Raw genomic sequence first — 21375 nt, 5'->3', positions numbered from 1 at the left:
CCACACAAAAAAGCTCTTGTTCTATCCAGATTGGACTATTGTAATGCTCTCTTGGCAGGCTTTCCAGCACGCACTCTCAAGCCTCTACAACTGATCCAGAATGCCGCAGTAAGACTGGTCTTTAATGAGCCAAAGAGAGTGCACATCACACCTCTCTTCATCAGTTTGCACTGGCTGCCAATAGCCGCTCACATCAAATTCAAGGCTCTAATGATTGCCTACAGAACAACCACTGGCTCTGCACCATTATATCTAAACTCACTACTTCAGACTTATGCGCCCTCCAGACACTTGTGCTCTGCAAGTGAATGGCGCCTTGTAGTGCCATCCCAAAGGGGCACAAAACCACTCTGCTCCTTGTATGTTCCCTGCTGGTGGTATGACCTGTCTTGCTCTATCAGAGCAGCTGAGTCTTCAGCCATTTTCAAAACACTGCTAAAGACATATCTTTTTCACCAACACTTGCCCAGTAATATTAGCACTTACTTTTTCTTTTTTCTATTTCTATTCTCTCTCCATCTATTTAATAAAATAAAAAAATAAAAATAAAAAAAAATCTTTGCTACAAGCACTGGAATAACTGGGACTTGACACGGCACTTGCATACTGTTGCACTCATGTTGATTTTATTGCTTCTACTGTTCTCATTTGTAAGTTGGTTTAGAGAAAAGCGTCTGCTAAAAGACTAAATGTTAATGTATTAAAGAAAATTATTCTGATTATAACAGCCTACTGTATTTCATTTTTAAATATAAAGAATGCAAAAACACGAACACTGCTGACTAACAATGGTTAATAGCAAGTCCCGACAATGGTGTAATTTTACGATCATTTAGTTTCATTTATTTCAGTGTTAATGTTTCAATAATGTTAACAAATTTACTATAAATTAAAAGAACACAAAGTATAAGACATAACCTATTGTCATGCATAGCCTTTCTAATTATACATAAAAAAAACTAACATTTACTTTGCTTAAATTCGATGCAAATAATAAACACATTTATTTTCAGTACTAAATTTGTACTGTAATTTCAGTACTGTGATTATGAATTCTTTTAACTACAATGTTTCAGTTGAATTTATCTGCTCCCACAGCTCTTAATGAGCCACGGCTGACTGAGAATGAACTGACAGGTTCACTCTATTACTTTTCAAAGTCTATGATTATACCACTTAGCGGTAAAGGCAGCAAATACACATCCCTAATGTTGTCGCCATGGGAAAGGCGGCGGTAAAAGTATTATTGTGGTTGAGAATACAGTGTTAGCTGCTTAGTTGTTTACTTTAATGACACATAGCAACACAGCTAATGTTTGACCTTTTATTGAAAATAGCCTACATTTAACTGTTGATGCCTTCCCAAGCACCTGTAAAAGCTGTTGAGTTGTGTTTGAGTTGAGTCAGGCACAACGTGTGAAGGACAAAATATGCTGTATTTTTGTAATTCCTCTAGGTGTCACTAATTTCACAGAATCTACAACCTTAAAGGGTTAGTTCACCCAAAAATGAAAATTCTGTGATTAATTACTCACCCTCATGCCGTTCCACACCCATAAGACCTTTGTTCATCTTCGGAACACAAATTATTTTTGTTGAAATCCGATGGTTATATAGTGATGGCTGATTTCAAAACACTGCTTCAGGAAGATTTGGAGTGTAATGAATCAGCGTGTCGAATCATGATTCGGATCGCATGTCAAACCGCCAAACTGCTGAAATCACGTGACTCTGGCGCTCCAAACCGCTGATTCAACACGCTGATTCATTATGCTCCGAAGCTTCCTGAAGCAGTGTTTTGAAATCGGCCATCACTAAATAATTCGTTATTTTGTTTTTTTGGTGCACCAAAAATATTCTCGTCGCTTTATAATATTAATATTGAACCACTGTACTCACATGAACTGATTTAAATATGTTTTTAGTACATTAATGGATCTTGAGAGAGGAAATGTCATTGCTCCCTATGTAGGCCTCACGGAGCCATCGGATTTCAACAAAAATATCTTAATTTTTGTTCTGAAGATCAACGAAGGTCTTACGGGTATGGAACGGCATGAGGACGAGTAATAAATGACATTATTTTCATTTTTGGGTGAACTAACCTTTTAACTTTTAAATGGTATGGCGCATCGGCTGAAGATGCGCATCTAAATCAGAGACGACAAATAAGAAACCCTGTAGGCAGGTGTTGATTTAAATGTATGCCAGAAGTGTTTACTTTTTAATTAAGAATTAAAAAATTAAAATATAAAAAGTAAACTATAGTGTTAATATTAATTAGCGAGTCCACAAATTGCTTGGGTATGCAGAGCACGCCCTTATATAGACCGCACGCCCTTGAGAGAGAGATATATATATATATATATATATATATATATATATATATATATATATATATATATATAGCGCCTTTTGATACCATTGGCTGTTATTACCATCACACCTCGTCACACTGCTTTACAGACACACCTGTTTGCACACTCAAACACAGAACCAGGAAACAGGGATCACATGAGTTCAGAGAAAGAGAAACTGAAGTGTAGTTGAGCTGTTGTGTGTTTCTGTCTCTGTCTTCATGCAGTAAAATGGCAGAAGCCAGATTTTCTCAGGATGAGTTCATGTGTCCAGTGTGTCTGGATCTCCTGAAGGATCCAGTGACCATCCACTGTGGACACAGTTACTGTAAGATCTGTATTACAGGCTTCTGGGATCAGGAGGATGAGAAGAGAGTCTACAGCTGCCCTCAGTGCAGACAGACCTTCAGTCCAAGACCTGCTTTAGGTAAAAACACCATTCTGGCTGAAATGGTGGAGAAACTGAAGAAGACTACACTTCCTGCTGACTGTTACGCTGGAGCTGGAGATGTGCAGTGTGACGTCTGTACTGGAAGAAAACACAAAGCCGTCAAGTCCTGTCTGGTGTGTCTGAACTCCTACTGTCAGAATCACCTTGAGCAACATGAGAGTTTGTTTAAAGGAAAGAGACACAATCTGATTGAAGCCACTGGACGACTGCAGGAGATGATCTGCCCGAAACACGACAAGATCCTTGAGATTTTCTGCTGCACTGATCAGGAGTGTATATGTGTGCTGTGTTTGATGTATGAACATAAAAACCACGACACTGTATCAGCTGCAGCACAGAGGATAGAGAAACAGGTATGAACTTCAGAAAATCGCAGTCCGCTCTGAATGGTCAGCCAGTCCCAGTCCGTTGTGATTGGAGGGATGCTGGAAGAACTGTCACTGGGACAATGCAGTGACTGCTGTTTATATATGCTCGTAATGATAATTGACAGGACTGAATGATTAAACTCCTCCTGAACCTACGTTTGAAACTTCATTTATAACATCTGACCTGCATCGAACTGCACTCCACGTTATAAAAGTGGGCGTAATCTAAGGCTGCATCCAAAATCGCATACTTCCCTACCATATAGTAGGACGAAAAACAGTTTGCAACAAAAGTCAGATTTCACAATATTCATGAAAGAGCATATAAAAAGTATCCAGATGACCTACTTCTTCCAGTGAAATTCTGAAGTTGATTCATATAATAGACACTTTTTGTGAATGGCAGTGAAGCAACGCAACTGACGCTGGTAGGTTACATGATAGTGACAACATGGCGAATGTAGTACGTCTTTGGTACTACACACATTCATACTATATGGAACATACTTTTTTAGCATTTGTGAAGTAATTACTTATTTAATATATATACCTACTCAAGAGAGTGTGTGATTTCGGATGCAGCCTAAAAATTCTGAAGTGATAAGAAAAATCAAATATGGTGGCATGATTAGTCATGTGACATGCATGAGCCTGTGGGGTTTGATGTTATTGACGTTTCTCCATATCTAGAAACAGAAACATTCTTCAGAATATCTTCTTTTGTGTTCTGCAAGAGAAAATCATACAAGTCTGGAAAGACATGAGGATGAGTAAATAATGAAAGAATTTACATTTTTAAGGCGAACAATCCATATAAAACTAGGCATTGATGAAATAATGCTGTAATATTAATATAATAATAATGTAATATAATAAAAACCTATAACCTTACCTTGCAAGATCTTTAACCCCTCAGTCTCACCACTTCACTGATACTGGATTCATATCTGCTGTAGCAAATTAGCTCAAAAGGGAAATATGAATAATTAATCATAACTCGTTATAATTGTGCGTTTGATCGATCCATAGGCTACACTGTTGACTTGATGATTTATGTGATGTTTCTCCTGTTATTGGTTTGTCCTTTAGCACCAGCTGAAGGAGACACAGAGGTCGTTCCAGCAGAGGATCCAGCAAAGAGAGAAAGATCTTCAGCAGCTGAGAGAGGCTGTGGAGTCTCATAAGGTGAGTCTGGAGAAGAAGAGAAGTTTGAGAAGTCTCAGTCAGGACTCACTGAAGCCACTGTGTGATTGTGATGTGTGTCCTAACAGCGCTCTGCACAGACAGCAGTGGAGGACAGTGAGAGGATCTTCACTGAGCTCATCCGCTCCATTGAGAGAAGCCGCTCTGAGGCCACACAGCGGATCAGAGATCAGGAAAAGACTGCAGTGAGTCGAGCTGAAGGACGACTGGAGCGACTGGAGCAGGAGATCAATGATCTGAGGAGGAGAGACGCTGAGCTGGAGCAGCTTTCACACACACAGGATCACATCCATTTCCTGCAGGTAACAGAGATCTAGAAGAACAGGATCATAGTGGACTTGAGCAAGAGACTCACAGAGAAACATTTCATGAGAGCAGAATGAGCCGTTGACTGAAGTGTTGATCTGTGTGTTCGGTTATTATATAATCATCAACAAATGCATTTCAGCTCTGAAAATCTCTTGGGAAACATTTTTCTGAAAGGTATATTGAGTTTCCAGACAGCAACAGCGCAAAATTTCACCAATATTTAGACTCTTTTTTATAACAATGTGAAATCCATGAACTTGATGGTACCAGTTTCATTAATCAACAAGAGCCAGCTCAAATCTGACAGTAGTGCAGGTTATTGGCTGAAGTGTGGAGGTGATGAGCTTTGATTTCTGTTTTCTGTAGAGTTTCCAGTCTCTCTCAGCTCCTCCTGAATCTACAGACGTAAATGACGATCCCTTCAGTTCTCTCTCCTCTTTTGATGTTGTGAGAGAATCTGTCCTTCAGCTGAGAGACAAACTGGAGGATTTCTGCAAAGAGGAGCTGAAGAAGATCTCTGACAGAGGTAATGTCCTGGGGCCTGTTGTTCAAAAAGTTTAATCTGGATCAGAATGATATGAATTATGAATCCCATGTTTTGCTATCCAGGATCAGGTAAAACTTTTGTGCCGGTTTTTCAAAGCAAATTTGGACTGGATCACCCTGATCCAGATAGACTTTTTCAGATGACCAAATCTGGATTACTAGTGCTCTACGGAGCCCCTGAAGGGACATGGCGATGGGAAAAATATGAGATGGGGGGAAAAATATTTCAATGTTTTTGCATTCTCTCAGACAACTATTGCATAGCTTTCACCCGAGAAACTTTGCGTTCACAAAGAACTTTTGACTGGTTCATTTCTTATGATTGTGCCAATTGATAAAAAACTCATTAAATTAAATATATTTTTGTTTGATATTTACAGCTGTTTGGGGATTATTTTATGGCATCAAAATCCCTTTTCTACTTTACTGTAGCCTTCCCAAAGGCTTAATATGTAGCCTAATAATGTTTACTTCTTTTAATTTATTACTTTAACAGTTAAACTAGTCAAAAGCGAAATAAAAAATGTGTGTGTATGTATATTACATGATATAAATGTTGTATTTTTGACCAGTTTTAAAGTTTTATTAAATTTTTGTTCCTGAAATCCACCCTTCTGCTGGGATCGGTATAATCCTGATTTTTTTTGGATCAAAGGTATCCCAATCTTACTAAAAAGTTTTGAACAACACAAAGATTTGATCCAATCCGATCAGATTACTTTTGAACAACTGGCCCCTGGAGATTCATCTGCTCTCAGAAATGATCCTCCATCATCTCATATCATGTAGAAGATCATATTAGAAATGTCTTAAGAACGGATGCAGGATCATTTTCTCTTGACATGATAATCACACTCTTCATGTCTGTTGATTTCCACAGTCACTTTCACCAACATTGTTCACTGGACCAGGAACGACTTCCTACAATGTAAGTCACTAAGAAAACAAGCAGAGAAACTCACTGAGTGTGTTTATGTTCTTCCTATAGAAGGAGAAAGAAAACATGATTTACGAGTTTAATAATTGATCATGTAAATGATGATTTGCACAGGATATCTGGTAAACTGTACAGAGACACTGAAGAGTTCAGAAACATTAAAAGATCAGATTCATAATTCCTGATTCTGATGTGTTTTATCTCCATCAGATTCCCATCCGATCTCTCTGGATCTGAACACAGTGCATAAACACCTCCGTCTGTCTGATGGGAACAGAGTGATTACATTTACTAACACAAAGCAGCCGTATCCTGATCATCCAGACAGATTTGATGTGTATCAGGTGTTGTGTAGAGAGAGCGTGTGTGGACGCTGTTACTGGGAGATTGAGTGGAGTGGGAATAATGTGTTTATATCAGTGTCATATAAGAGCATCAGCAGGAAGGGAGGGGGTAATGAGTGTTGGTTTGGACATAATGATCAGTCCTGGAGTTTGATCTGCTCTTCCTCCAGTTACTCATTCAGACACAATAACATAGTGACTGAACTCCCTGTAGAGTCCATCAGCAGTATAATAGGAGTGTGTGTGGATCACAGTGCAGGAACTCTGTCCTTCTACAGCGTCTCTGGAGACACAATGAGCCTCATCCACACAGTCCAGACAACATTCACTCAGCCGCTCTATCCTGCGTTTACTGTTTGTTGTAATTCATCAGTTAAACTGTTTATGAATCAGAATAGACTTTAGAGAGATTCTACCCATAATGCTTTGAGCTGCGTGATAAATCAGTAACAGTGAGATGTTTTAGAGTCTTTTATTTTCTCTTCATTACATTAATACTACAGCTGAAATTCTGTAAAGCTCTATTTGTGTTGATGGAAATCACAAGCTATGTTTCCATCACCCTGTTTTTATGCGCATTTTGAAGTATTGCATCAGAAACGAGTGATGGAAACGAACAAACGTTTTTACGCTCGCTTGAGGTGGTTTTTAACTTGAATAATGGGAGATGGAAACACATTTGCAGAATAAATTCTGACGTAGCGAACACTAAACCCACGTGACTAATCCTGTTTCTGTTGATGGTGTTGTAACAAACATGTTATACATTTATGTTTGATTCTGTTATGACGCATTAATTCTGAATGTAGTGGAACTCGTTGTATATGTGTGCATTCAATGCATTTTCCCTTTGGTGCTTGCCATAGAAAGACAAGAGTCATGTGCACTTTTGTACTGGAATGTTGCGGGTTTTTCAGGGTTGTTCTCTTACGTGTGTGCTGCTTAATAAAGTCGAGAAGAGTTCAGACGGCTCATTTATTGTTTTCATATACATAAATGTTTAGGCGAACTCTCGGTCACAGTGTTTTATTTACTGTTGGTCACTAGTTTACCATACCATTGTCATTTGCTCGAACAACGCACCTAATTCGCATTCGTTTTTCTTTCTTTTTTTGCAAACTTTGAAAAGATTTGCTTCACGTTTGGATGGAAACCCAGCTACAGTCATTTAGTTAATATTACTGTTAAAATTAGCTTTAAACTGAAATGATCACACACAGGATTCATTCACATGTATCATTCAATAAGAAATGTTATTTGTTGTAAATTTGCTAAATATCAATTTATTAATAAATGTGAAATATATAAACCCAAATCATATGATAATGCTGTAAATCCTTCATCATTGAATGTATGAGCACGATTATTCTAATCTAATCCAGTTTGAACTGGCCCCTAGGTCCAGTTGTTCAAAAGGTTTAATCTGGATCCAAATTATCTAGATTTGGAAATCCCATGTTTTGCTATCCAGGATCAGGTAATCCATCTTACATTTGTGCCGATAGACATTTTTTCAGGGCCCAGTTGTTCAAAAGTAATCTGATCGGAGATTCAGATTGGATCAAATCTTGAAAAAGGGTGGTTCAAAAGAAAAGAAAAAAAATCTGAAATCGGATTAGATCATGAAATCCAATCTTGGTTTTGATCTGGATACCTTTGATCCAAAGAAATCAGGATTATCCTAATCCCAGCAGAAGGGTGGATTTTAAGAACATAATGTAATAAAACTTTAAAATTGGTCAAAACATTTACATTGTTACACGTTACATGTAGTTACTGTAGTAAAAACTGTAAATTATACATAATAACTAAACCCTAATTTTTCAATGCGCATGGACTCATAAACCGGATTTATTCCCAAATTGTGGGCAACAGGACAACCTGTTTACTGCTTACAAATCGTGTCTATAGAAAAGGCATGTTAATGCATGCTGCATCTATGAATGTTATGCAACTTGTGGGTGTGGACCCCAAGAGGTGACCTTAGCTGACGCCAGATCAGTATTTTGACATGTAAAAAACAACCCTGCGGCAACAGCGTAAAAGTAGCCCAATTTCACTGGAAAACCACGGACTTGGCAACACTGCATATGGCTTACATTTACTATACAAGCTTGTCTGAAATCTGCTAGAATAACAGGCACGTTGGTCTAATTCAGGCAGGCATTACTAGTTGCTTGCAGATGCATGATACAGTACGGTTGGATTAGGCTCCTATTCCTGAGATATTTGTTTTCTAATGTTTCATAATTTTCATTTCGGTAAAATGCACTATAAGCAAGATTTAGTCTAGAGTTTTTGTCGCCAGCAGAAAAATAGGTGCAACATGTTTAATATTATGCAGTAACCAATACAGCTTACAAAAAAACATACATGAATCTGTAGTTGTTGATGATGGCTAATAGGTTAGGTGACATAATCGTAGACTCGGAAAAAAACAAATGAATACAGAAATATCATTATTGTTACAACCAGAGGTTGTGATGAAAATCTGCATTCTCCTGCCTCCTTGATGGCAAATAGTCAGACAGCACTATCCTCTACCAGAAAATTTCAAATTTTAATAGCCCTTTATCCTCATATCTCTGATTTGGTCCAAACTTTTCATTCAGTTATATTAGAGAGCAAGTTTGAGTTGCATTCAGATCTCAGGTCTAACTGACACCTTTATTTTTTGTTTTAATTCAATGTCAAGTGGAAACAAGCACAAACTAGAAGCTGCTCTTCTGCTCTGGGATGTATTTGTTGAAGAGATACAGGCAAGTTTCATTCTTGTTATACACAAATGTGTAATTAATTGACTTCAGTTGGTTTAATGCTCATTTTCACCCATCTGTGTTTCATTTCATGCTATGTCCATAAAGAATTGAGTCACAAACTCAGAAGCCTGAAGTCACAGGATGATCTAAAGTGACCTGGTGGATGAGGGACCGTGATGGGCAACGTGTGACCACCAGCAAACAGAGGAAGAAAGGTTCATCTGCTGGTTAGTGTCCATATTATAAAATGAATGTCAAATACTTTTAATGGAGAGTGATGACGTGTGATCTGGAGTAGGTGCTGGTTTGATAGTGCTGTTGGTATCAATATTCTGTATAGTTGCACATTCATAATGTAAATTAGCCTACATTATAATGCCAAATACATTTAGGTTTAATAGTTTCCATGTTGCAAGTTTGCCAAAGGTCTCAGTGTTTATTTTTTGTAAATCAGGCAAAGAGTTTGAAATAATTGTTCTAATGTGGTTTATGTTATTTTAACTTCCAAACAGTTTGTACTTCTCCATGTGCTAGTTCCTCCATCACAACTTCATCATGTACTAGCTACCAATATCCTGCTAAGTAGAAAAACTACTTTAAAACACTTTTCATAATAATGTATGCTTCATACAGTAGGTCATTATCAAGTCTGGCCAGTCGTCTTCCTTTAAAGTGAATTTTCTTTTTTCAATAATTCTTTGTGTCTTCTCCTGTGCGAAATTCTGATAAAAAAAATAAAAAGGGCTATAGTATCTTATCTAAGGACTCAGTACAAAGTAAAGTAATAGGTTCAAACATTTAAACATTATTCTACACCTGGCTTTTTTTCTTTGAAATCTTTGACAATTTCTTTGAGAATAGCTGGTATGGGGTCTTCACCATGCCTGCCCAGGTCCCCTGAAGATACAGTATAACAGATTAGTTTTACATCTTGATTGGTCGTGGTTTAAGGACACATCTCTACATCATATCTGTACAGTTCTTAGAACGACACAACATCTGTACAAAGCTGAAAATTTGCCCTTATGGTGAAAGCAGAGGAAGTCTTTCTCTACGAAAAGTGGGTAACACTTTACATTAAGGTTCCCTTTGTAAGTTTATAAAGGTGTTTGTTAATGAGTAATAAGTAATTTACAAATGCATTATAAATCATTAATAAGCAGTTATAACTGCATGAATAAAAAGGGCGACTTAAACGCAATACCTGCAAAATAGTGAGCCATTTTTAACTCATGTTATAAATGCTTAATAAATGTATTTATTCACACTTATTTAACTCAAAACCAGATTCCTGGTTTATTTCATGATGCAGCAAAAATTGACTATCATAATTAGGCTGAAGGGTGTTGTATTTGTGGTTTTCTTATGAATATCTCATGACTGCCACTTTTCTTACTATGTTGCTTACCAGAAGTGTCTGTCTTACCCATGAGGATCTTTGGAGGATAGGAAGACTGAAGTCTTCAGCAGTGACTTTCCCAGTCAATATTTGATGATAACTTTGGAGCAAGGCATTGAGGTTGGTTTGGCAGAAGACAAGTAAGATGGCATGCATGAAGACCACGGGTCCATCACATATAATCATGAGTGGACTGATGTTTTTGTGATCCATCTGGAAAGCACTGAGAATATACAGAATAGTTGAGGTGGTGTGGTCACAGGTCACATACGTATAGCTGCTGGAAAAGGAGAAGAACCCTTATTTGGGTTTCTGACCACCAGCTCGTATACGTAAAAAGGACCTGTGCTGTGTTTACTTTTCTTCACAATGCTTTCTGTTGCATTGAGATACAATAGGCCATCTTTACATCTTTGGTGGAATATGTCAATGCTTTTCTTTGACCAAAGCATCACACCCTTTAGATGAAGGATCACTTTCTGGATAACCTCATCCGGTTCAGCTCTTTTTTCTTCTACCATCATCTGGAGACTGAGAGTTTCATTTTTATGTTTCCTGTCCTTCATTCTTTGTCTCCAGGAAATGGATTTCAGAACACCTGGCGATGGTCCCTCATCTCAACAGCCAGACTCTACCACAGATTTTAATAATTTAGGATAAGTGTACCCATTAAGTCCATGTACCCTTTATGCCCACTTTCAACTTTGAAGTCAAATTAAAAAAAAAGAGAAGATCATATTTTATGCTGCTCAATATTTTAACAAATCCAGTGATTTGTTACTTCCCTGACATTTTTTATTGCATGCCAATCACATTTGTCAATGTTGTGTTAGCCCCACTCGTGTACATGCTGTCTCAGGGGACCTCACACAAAGACACCCAAAAACTTTGGTGTTTCCGGACCCTTCAGAAATCAACACATTTCTGCAATTTTCAGCTAATTCTTTGGCAAGTACATTGATATTATGAGATTTTTTGTGTATGAACACATTTTTTTATATAGTTCACCTTTAAATGGAAAGATGAGTTTTATTAGCTTGCGCACACAGCTAATCTCAAGGTCAAACCATTAGCATTAAAAATAGACTGCCAAAGAATTAAGCATGTGAACTACAAACACTAAATGTTTTGTGATTCATTTACATTAATTTACAAATAAATACATCTTAAACTCTTTTGTAGAGCAAATTTTTTTCATGAATTAACTTTTTTTAAAGATGGGCTTAAATGTGGGCACAATGAAAATTACTATGATGCTTAGTCCACATTGTATTTAAGCTCCATGCATGTCTTTGTAAACATATCTTACATTTTAAAGAAAAACATTGTCTTTTTTTCACCATTACTCACTGTGGTACCATTTAAGCCCACCTTATGTGTTTCAATGAGGAATCCCTCCAATTACAAACTTTGATACATTTTCTGAGTGAAAGTGTTTAATGATAACATTTCTTTGTGTGTTTTTACCTTACTTACTTTTACCTTAACTTACCTTACTTACTACTTTAATTTACAACTATATTTATATAGGCCTACAAATCACACACATTAATTCAATTGAGACAGAGCCCATTTTGTCCTAAAGTTCCTTTTGTATAACCAGGCGTAACTTGGGAGCCAAGCCGAGTTAAGGCTCCATACTCTGGGCATTGGGTGGCCCACTAGGAGACCCCGTAAGCCCAGACTATGGAGCCACATCTCGGCTTGGCTCCCGAGACACACCCGGTCAAACTTCCAGCTTGACTCCAGCTACAACTGCAGAGTCAAGCCGACTTAAGGCTGCAGACCACCGGCCTGGACCCCAAGCTACTAACACCTACCCATCCCACCCAGGGCTCTAATCAAACATTAGTAAAAATATTTTTATATATATATATATATATATAGTAAAAATCTGCATTGTTTATCCTTTGATCTTTAATTCATAAAATTAGGAAAAATCTAACCTTTCATTGAAGGAAAAGAATTGAAAGTGGGGGGAAATCACATTATGAAATAAATGTTTTTCTCCAAAACACGTTGGCCACAATTATTGGCACCCTTTTATTCAATACTTTTTGCAACCTCCTTTTGCCATGTCAAAAGCTTCATTTTGTGCTCAGTGACACATTTTTGTGTTGGTTTTGATGTTTGTTTTGGATCACTGTCCTGATGGAAGATCCAACCATGGCCCATTATTGGATTTCTAGCAGAAGTGGTCAGGTTTAGATTTTTTATCTGTTGGTATTTGATAGAATCCATGATACCATGTATCTGAACAAGATGTTGTTACGTACAGAAGGGGACGGAGACACAGATACGAGGTTTAACAGGTTTATTGATGGTAATGCAGAGCGTGAGCAGGATGCAGGTAAGTGAATGCAGATAGACAGAGCAGAATGATGAAGAGCTGGCACTGATACTTGGCTGGATGTTTCTTAAAGATAGCGTGGATGTCAGGAGACGAGGGAGCGAAGACACACTGGAGGAACACTGGAGATGAGGAGACACAGGGAATCACGGAGAACGCTGGAGACAGGTAAACGGAGAGCAAGGGAGTCCAGGAGGTAAGTTCAACACAAGGTAAGTGTAAACGAGACCGGACAGTGACTGTGTGAACTGGTGTGTCTTTTATGTGGCTGTAGTGATGACTGTGGATTGGCGTCAGGTGAGGCTTGTTAGTATTCAGGAGAGGGAGTGCGATGTGATTGGGTGACTGTGGAGCCTGGCGTGTCTGTGACAGATGTCCAGGTCCTCCAGCAGAAAAATAGGCCCACAACATTAAAGATCCAGCAGTATATTTAACCGTGGGCATGGGATGCTTTTTATCCATGTGTGCACCAAACCCATCTGGTGGGTTTGCTGCCAAAAAACTCTTTTTTTAGTTTCATCTGACCATAGAAGCCGGTCCCGTTTGAAGTTCCAGTCTTGTCTGACAGCTGAATATGCTGGAGATTGTTTCTGGATGAGAGCAGAGGATTTTTCTTGAAACCCTCCCAAACAACTTGTGGGGATGTAGGTGCTGTTTGATAATTTTTTTTAGAATTTGGCCTTTGTGTTTACACATATTTGTACTCCTGTGGAACAGGAAGTCATGGCTGGACAATTTCATGCTCCTAGTCACCCTGGTGTGCTAAAAAAAAAAAGTAAATATGAATGGGAATATACTTCAGAGATATTTTACTCATAAAAAATTCTAGGGGTGCCAATAATTGTGGCCAACGTGTTTTGGAGAAAAACATTTATTTCATAATGCAATTCCCCCCCACTTTCAATTCTTTTCCTTCAATGAAAGGTTAGATTTTTGCTAATTTTATGAATTAAAGATCAAAAGGATAAACAATGCAAATTTATTTTTACAGTCATCTTTGATCATATTTATCAAGGGTACCAACAATTTTGTCCACGTCTGTTTATATATATATATATATATATATATATGTATATAAAAATATACTTCCCTGTCACTGAATAAATATATTGATGTTTTACTTCTTTAAAATCAATAGATTTTTATATTTTGTGAATCAATAGTGATTTGGGCTTATTTGGAACACGTGTGGGCTTAAATGGTGCCAAAGTACCGATTAAGCCCATGTTCATAAAATATCTTAATTTTATATTCTAAAATGCACATCAACTAATTAATACATTTTCAAATGAGAGATAAATCTTGCATTTTAACAAATTATTTTTCTTATAAACCATGTTAATATCTATGAAAAACACCTAAAGCTATGCAAATATGCAAATTATGCAAAGCTACAGTAGGATAATTGCTCTCTGCTTGCACAAATCCACGTGATTAAGTATTGCACATAATGGAATGGATGATCCTTGTGTTTGTCAAATACACCTAAATAAGTTAAAGTCTCTGTAAAGCAATATTAAAATATGTTTTCTTAGTTCGTCACATCACAGAAAAAAATTGTTATTAACCACCCAGCCAAATTTAAATGATTAAAAAAAATGCCAAGTAAATGAAATAAGTTATCAAAATTATGAAAAAATAAGCAGTATTCTCTGCTCTCAAACGCTGGGGGCGTGTCGGATGTCAGTGCTGAAACCACGCCCACTCGCGAGAGCTGCCGTCTCAACTGACTTGTCTAATGAGTCAAACATACTGATGCATATAAACAAAAGAATCACGTTAGAGGTTGCAAAATTTAGTAGAGTTACTGTGGACTACCTACTAATTATAACATAAGCACACAAGGCAACTTACACTCATTGGTGGGCACGTACTGCCAAATGTGGCACCAGATGTTGGTACGGGAGATAGTCGGTTCAGCCCCATTCACCAATAACAGCGGATTATCAGTGAATCCCAGTTGTCCCTGATGAAAGATTGTAAAACAATCCGGTGTTTAAATTATCCCTGCAGAGTCGGATGTTGGTGGTGATTGTCAGCTCTCCATCAGGATGGCTCTTCACAATTAATCCACGTCTTCTTCATATCATCGTTTTTAGGAAATTTAAATAAGGAGACCGAGCTGTTTTGTATATTATCGTAACCAGGTAATATGCATTTGCGTGACGAAGGCATAGCTAACTAGCAAAATATATAACCGGGCATAAAGTATGGCTGGAGTATGGAGCCTTAACTCGGCTTGGCTCCCAAGCCCAACTGAAGAAACATAGGTTACCAAAAATTGAGCCATATGGTGCATTTGAAACCCCATACAACAAAGTTTCACTTGAACAACTGGACAGTTTGTTTGTTTATGAATGTTTAGTTATTTTTTCATCTTCCCATATAAAGATTTCGGAAAATGCAGCAATAAACCAACAATAAAGTCATGGGAGGAATGTATGGATGCCTGTTGTTGCTTTGGTAGTTGTCACATCCACTGCTGCTCTGAGCTCTGGATCAGCTGCTGTCCATGGTGCTGAAGCTCTGCAGCTTCACATCATTCCAAGTCAAATCAAGAATCAATTTTCTATCAAGATTCTACAAATAGTCTTTCATCAATGTATTAAATCAAGAATCAAGTCAGACCTGCAGCCTCTTTGATAGGGATAGGAAGTTAGATTCTTTAGCCTGATCACTGTCTGGTGATTTTCAATTTAGTTGAGATCCTGTTTTGCAGAAATATGTACTATTTTCTCTGTTTTTTTGTGCAGCAAAGTCACAAGTCAAAGTCAACACTAAAACACACTTAACAGACGCTGAATGCGAGCGCGTCCACATTCCGCTGAAAATCAACATCATCAGCAGCAGACACGTGCCCATCTCGACATTTTCCATGAAATCACTTCAATCCAGCGGCGCAAATATCCTCAAGGTTATCCAGGAGAGCAGAATATCCAGATATGACGCGGTAGCAGACTGTCTTTTTTTAGTCACTGCCCAAGTACTATTCCAATTCAAAGTTCACACCTAGCCAAGTACAGTTCAATTTCCCGGATGTGTTCTTGATCCGCCTCTTTTAACAAGGATGCATCGAGAGGTGACTTGTGCGGACTTGAGACAGCCAGGTATCCCAGAATGCATTACACACTAACCAGCAAGCGTCAATAGTAAAGGAGAAAACCCACGTAATTAAAACATATCACTGTTGTTATGTCATGATATGTAGTTTTAAGAGTTTTTCAGGCGAGAATGTACTGGTTTAAAGCTCAATTCTGTGGTTTATTGACAGAGATATCGCCTATTTGAAAATTTCAGAAATTTTTTTTGAAAAAATCCAGACAATCACCGGGCGCTCAGCGCTCATGTACCCAGCCGAGAACAGCCTTACCTCGGCTAGTCCTTCTGACGTTTGCCGCTGACTCTGATGTCTCTGTAGTGGTTAAGCATGAGATATAATTAATCTTTTGTATATCTAACAGGCGATCTTTGGTCTCATAAATCTATTATTTGTTCCCTGGCAAATTGTTTTGGCTGAGGGCAAAGTGACGTTTCATAACTTTATATAATTAGGCTATTTAACTTTACAGTTGTAGCTTCCTAGAGCGCTGACTTTGTACGATTGACTGAATTGTTTGCTTTATTGCTTATTGTATAAACATTTGACATTTAACAAAGAGACAGGGTTGTGTTTTATGTTATATTACATTTTATTAGTGAAGATAATCAGAGTATGCACATATTGCCTGAACTACATATTAATGTTTAATATTTTGAAAATGTAAACGAAAAGAGGCAGTGTGTTTTATATTTCGTTTTTTTATGAATACTATACATGCAGTGAAGATAATCAATGAACATTTTGCCTGAACCACATTTGTGAGGCTATTAATGTTTAAGATGTTTTAAATGAAAATGAAAAGAGGCAGAGTGATGTTTTATTACATATTTCGTTTTATTGTTGCCTAAAATATAAATACAGTGATAACCGGAGTAGCCAGAGCGAGCGATCAAGTACGCTGCTGTACCATTTGCAGAATCACTAGACTTGTGTCCTCTCATCCTCAGGAGTCCGTTCTCCTAAGTCGAACATGTCAAGTCAAGTCACCTTTATTTATATAGCGCTTTTTATAATGCAGATTGTGTCAAAGCACCTTTACAGTGATAACTGGTATATATTTTTCACAGCAGCTCTTTAAGAAAATGGTGCCAATGCAGGCAGATGCAAAGCACTGTTGAATATCAAATGTCAAGTGTCCCCAACTAAGCAAGCCAAAGGCGACAGCGGCAAGGAGCCCAAACTCCAACAGGTGACATCAGGTGGCAAATAGGTGTTAAAAAGGAGAAAAAAAACGTTGGGAGAAACTAGGCTTAGTCGGGGGGCCAGTTCTCCTCTGGCAAACGGTGCTTTGTTACGATTCAGGTAGCTATCATAAGTCCGACAGGATCGCAACATTCAAAGTATTTATTCCAGTTCCATCCAGTTGAGGATCGTATTCATCATGCCAGTATGGATGGTTTGTTCAGGAACTATGCCACTGGTTGTCGTGTCGATGAGGCCTTCACAGTGGATGATCTAGTTGACTCAATCTCTGCTGATACTTCAGGGCTGCGTTGTGGTCGTATCAAGGCGCAGGTCCTCAATCTCACCTGGATACGGCCCGGATCCGGTTGACTACGGTAAACCTCGGGATAAACAGAAAGACTAATATTAGCGTAGATGTCATTCTTCTTCTGATGTAACGAGTACATCTGGTGTTATAGGAAGTGTTCCCGGTTCCGGCTGACCTAATTTATGCAGCCTAATAATCCTTTAACAGAATTGAAAATATAAATTGATAATGTGTTATGTGTATGCCAGGTTATAGAGATGTGTTTTTAGTCTAGATTTAAACTGACAGAGTGTGTCTGCTTCCCGAACAATGCTAGGAAGATTGTTCCAGAGTTTAGGTGCCAAATAGGAGAAGGATCTACCGCCTGCGGTTGATTTTGATATTCTAGGTATTATCAGCTGGCCTGAATTCTGAGATCGCAATAGACGTGAAGGACTATAATGCATTAAGAGCTCGCTCAGGTACTGGGGAGCTAAACCATTTAGTGCTTTGTAAGTAATTAGCAAGATTTTAAAATCTATACGATGTTTAACAGGAAGCCAATGCAGTGTTGACAGAACTGGGCTAATATGGTCATACTTCCTAGTTCTAGTAAGAACTCTAGCTGCTGCATTTTGTACGAGCTGTAGTTTATTTATCAGGCGAGCAGAACAACCACCCAGTAGAGCGTTACAGTAATCTAGCCTTGAGGTCATGAACGCATGAACTACCTGTTCTGCATTTTTCATTGAGAGCATATGTCGTAGTTTAGATATATTTTTAAGATGGAAGAATGCGGTTTTACAGATGCTAGAAACATGGCCTTCAAATGAAAGATTGGTATCAAAGAGCACACCCAGGTTCCTAACTGATGACGAAGACTTAACATCAAGTGTTCAGTATTCAAGTTATTACGTGAAGAAGTTTTTGGTTCAAAAATTAGAATCTGTTTTTTCTGAATTTAGTAGTAGGAAATTACTGGTCATCCAATTTTTTATATCAGCTATGCATTCCGTTAATTTTGTGAATTGGTAAGTTTCGTCAGGGCGCGAAGAAATATAGAGCTGAGTATCATCAGCGTAACAGTGAAAACTAACGCCATGCTTCCTAATGATATCTCCCAAGGGTAGCATGTACAGAGTGAACAGCAACGGTCCTAGTACTGAGCCTTGCGTTACTCCATATCTCTTCGTTTACTACTACAAACTGATAACGGTCAGATAAGTATGATTTGAACCATGACAATGCAATTCCACTAATGCCAACATAATTTTCGAGTCTATTTAAAAGAATATTGTGATCAATAGTGTCAAATGCAGCACTAAGATCCAGTAACACTAATAGAGAGATACAACCACAATCTGATGATAAGAGCAAATCATTAGTAACTCTAATGAGAGCAGTCTCAGTACTATGGTACGGTCTAAATCCTGACTGGAAATCCTCACAGATATTATTTCTTTCTAAAAAGGAACATAGTTGTGATAGTCTGCCTTTTCTAGTATTTTTAACAGAAAAGTGAGATTTGAGATCGGACCGTAATTGACATTCTCTAGGATCAAGTTGTGTTTAGATGAATTAATGATATTAAGAAGAGGATCTATGACCTCTGGAAGCATGTCTTTCAATATCTTAGTCGGTATAGGGTCTAACATACATGTTGTTGATTTTGATGATTTAACAAGTTTAGACAATTCTTACTTTCCAAAAGCAGTAAATGAATTGAATTTTTCCTCAGGGACACTACAGTGCACTGTCTGACGCGATACTGTACCTAAGGGCTATTACTAATGATTTAGTTTGTATGATATCAGTATTGGTTAAAAATGTCTGTTATACTCATCAAATGTAAGTGTTTATTTTTGTATTACAGAGTTAGCTCAAGTATTCAGTTCAAATGAATGATACTTTGCTTAATACGTTTAATGCCTTTGGACGCTTGGTAAAATGCTAAATTGTTATGAAGCATATAGAAACAGTATGATATGGTTATGTCAGTTTATGTGGACTAAGTATTAAATTGATTCCAGTAATATGTTTTATGAATGTACTGTATAAATTCATCAGAGCAAACAAACTTAAACACAGGCAGTTCCAAGCCTTTCTCTCCGAGCTAGAGTCTGCTCACAGAGATGTGCTTTACCACACTGAAGTCCGATGGTTAAGCCAGGGCAGTTTTTTTGAGGCGTTTTTATAAGCTGCTACCCGAAATCAATGCCTTTCTTCTGACAAAGGGCAAAACTGTCCCAGAACTGATTGACACAGAACGGAAATAGACCTTGCCTTTATAACAGATGCGACAGAAATGTTGAACGGCCTCAATTTGCAGCTCCAAGGTAAGGGGAAACTAATATGTGACATGTATTCCCACATAAAAGCATTTGAGTTGAAACTAGCACTGCTTGTGGGACAAGTGCAAAAGCAAGACTTCACCCATCTTCCTGTTACCCAAAGCCTCTCATTTGAGAAATCAGTGGCCCCATACCCAGCTGAAAAGTCTGTGGAAGCGCTGGAAATGCTGAAGGTGGAGTTTGATATGTGATTCCGTGATGTACACGTCCACGCTAAAGAAATCTGCCTTTTCCAGAACCCCTTTTCTCCCGACATTGATGAAGTCCTGCCTTTTTATCAGTTTGAATTGGCTGAGTTACAGAACTGTGATGTTCTGAAAGACACATTTAAGCCCAACAGTCTCTTTGATTTCTATGCTGCGCTTCCTAAGGAGACATACCCAAACATCAAAAGGCATACAATGAAGATGTCCACACTTTTTGGCAGCATGTATATCTGTGAGCAAACCTTTTCTTGCATGAAACTGATGAAAACTCTGACGAGATCAAGACTCACTGATGAACATTTGCATCAGTCTTTGAGACTGGCTGTGACAGGAATGGAACATGACAATGGACTTCACACCAGCCAAAAACAAGCCCACAGTTCACACTGATTAACCCCCTGGAGTCGGCGGTATCGCTGGCGATACCACCTTGCTTTTTTTCTTATCAGTATGAAAGAGACTCAAAATACTCCATCAGTTTTGCACATACAATTAAGAGTTATACTCCATTTAATTTGTGAAATATTTTATTTGTGTACACTCCGAGTAAAACAAAATGTTGTGCTTTTTGCAAAATAAAGAAAAATAACATGATGTGTGATCTGTCGTCATCCTCTGAACGAAGTACAATCTGATAGTTCTCAGAAAATGAACTGTAACTTAGTGAATACTAATCACAAAAAAATGAGACTTATGTCTAAAGAAACGTTGAAATGTCAGGTTTTAAATTGTGTAAGTCAAATCGAAAACAATTACAAACAAAATTCTCTGTTTATGTAATCTGTATGAAAAGAGAGACATGTCAAATGTCCGTGAGTCAGCTCATTATCCACTAATTTGGCCACGCCCACGAAGCGAGCGCTATTCATACGCAAATTCTGAGGCAATACATGTATACATCGTCACAATTGTGTATTTATTATCTTCAAAAGTGTCTATCTGCATGTTATAGCCATGGTTATAGCGATCTCTGGAAGCCTCTGTTAGTTCCTGGAATGTCACATTGTATGCCTGTTCTTCCCCACGAGTCATTTGTGGACTAAATGTGCACAGAGCGCCCTCCGGCTGCAAGTATGAATTGAAAACACAATACATCAGAGTATCCAGTGCGCACTGTGATAACAATAAATACTGAATAAATATTACTCCTCTGAATAGAAAATTGACATAAACATATGAGAATCTATCAATATTTCTCCAAATGTGCATGCTTTTAAGCTAAAA

At 37.9% G+C, this 21375-nt stretch overlaps 2 protein-coding genes across 2 annotated transcripts in view; one reads left to right on the top strand and one right to left on the bottom strand.

Annotated features, from left to right (window-relative positions):
• Positions 1–21375, bottom strand: part of LOC127511450 (oocyte zinc finger protein XlCOF6-like) — an 832024-nt gene that overhangs the window by 526922 nt on the left and 283727 nt on the right. The window lies entirely within an intron of this gene.
• On the top strand, positions 2525–7478 carry LOC127510620 (tripartite motif-containing protein 16-like). Its single transcript, XM_051890418.1, has 6 exons — positions 2525–3161; positions 4266–4361; positions 4448–4681; positions 5055–5214; positions 6115–6162; positions 6382–7478. The coding sequence occupies exons 1-6, from the start codon at positions 2589–2591 to the stop codon at positions 6918–6920; spliced, it is 1650 nt and encodes a 549-aa protein (XP_051746378.1). The 5' UTR covers positions 2525–2588; the 3' UTR covers positions 6921–7478.

Source organism: Ctenopharyngodon idella, chromosome 4, assembly GCF_019924925.1.
Source record: "Ctenopharyngodon idella isolate HZGC_01 chromosome 4, HZGC01, whole genome shotgun sequence".
Taxonomy (NCBI): domain Eukaryota; kingdom Metazoa; phylum Chordata; class Actinopteri; order Cypriniformes; family Xenocyprididae; genus Ctenopharyngodon; species Ctenopharyngodon idella.
Note: the sequence above shows the minus strand (reverse complement) of the source record. Positions and strands in the feature narration are given on the sequence as shown.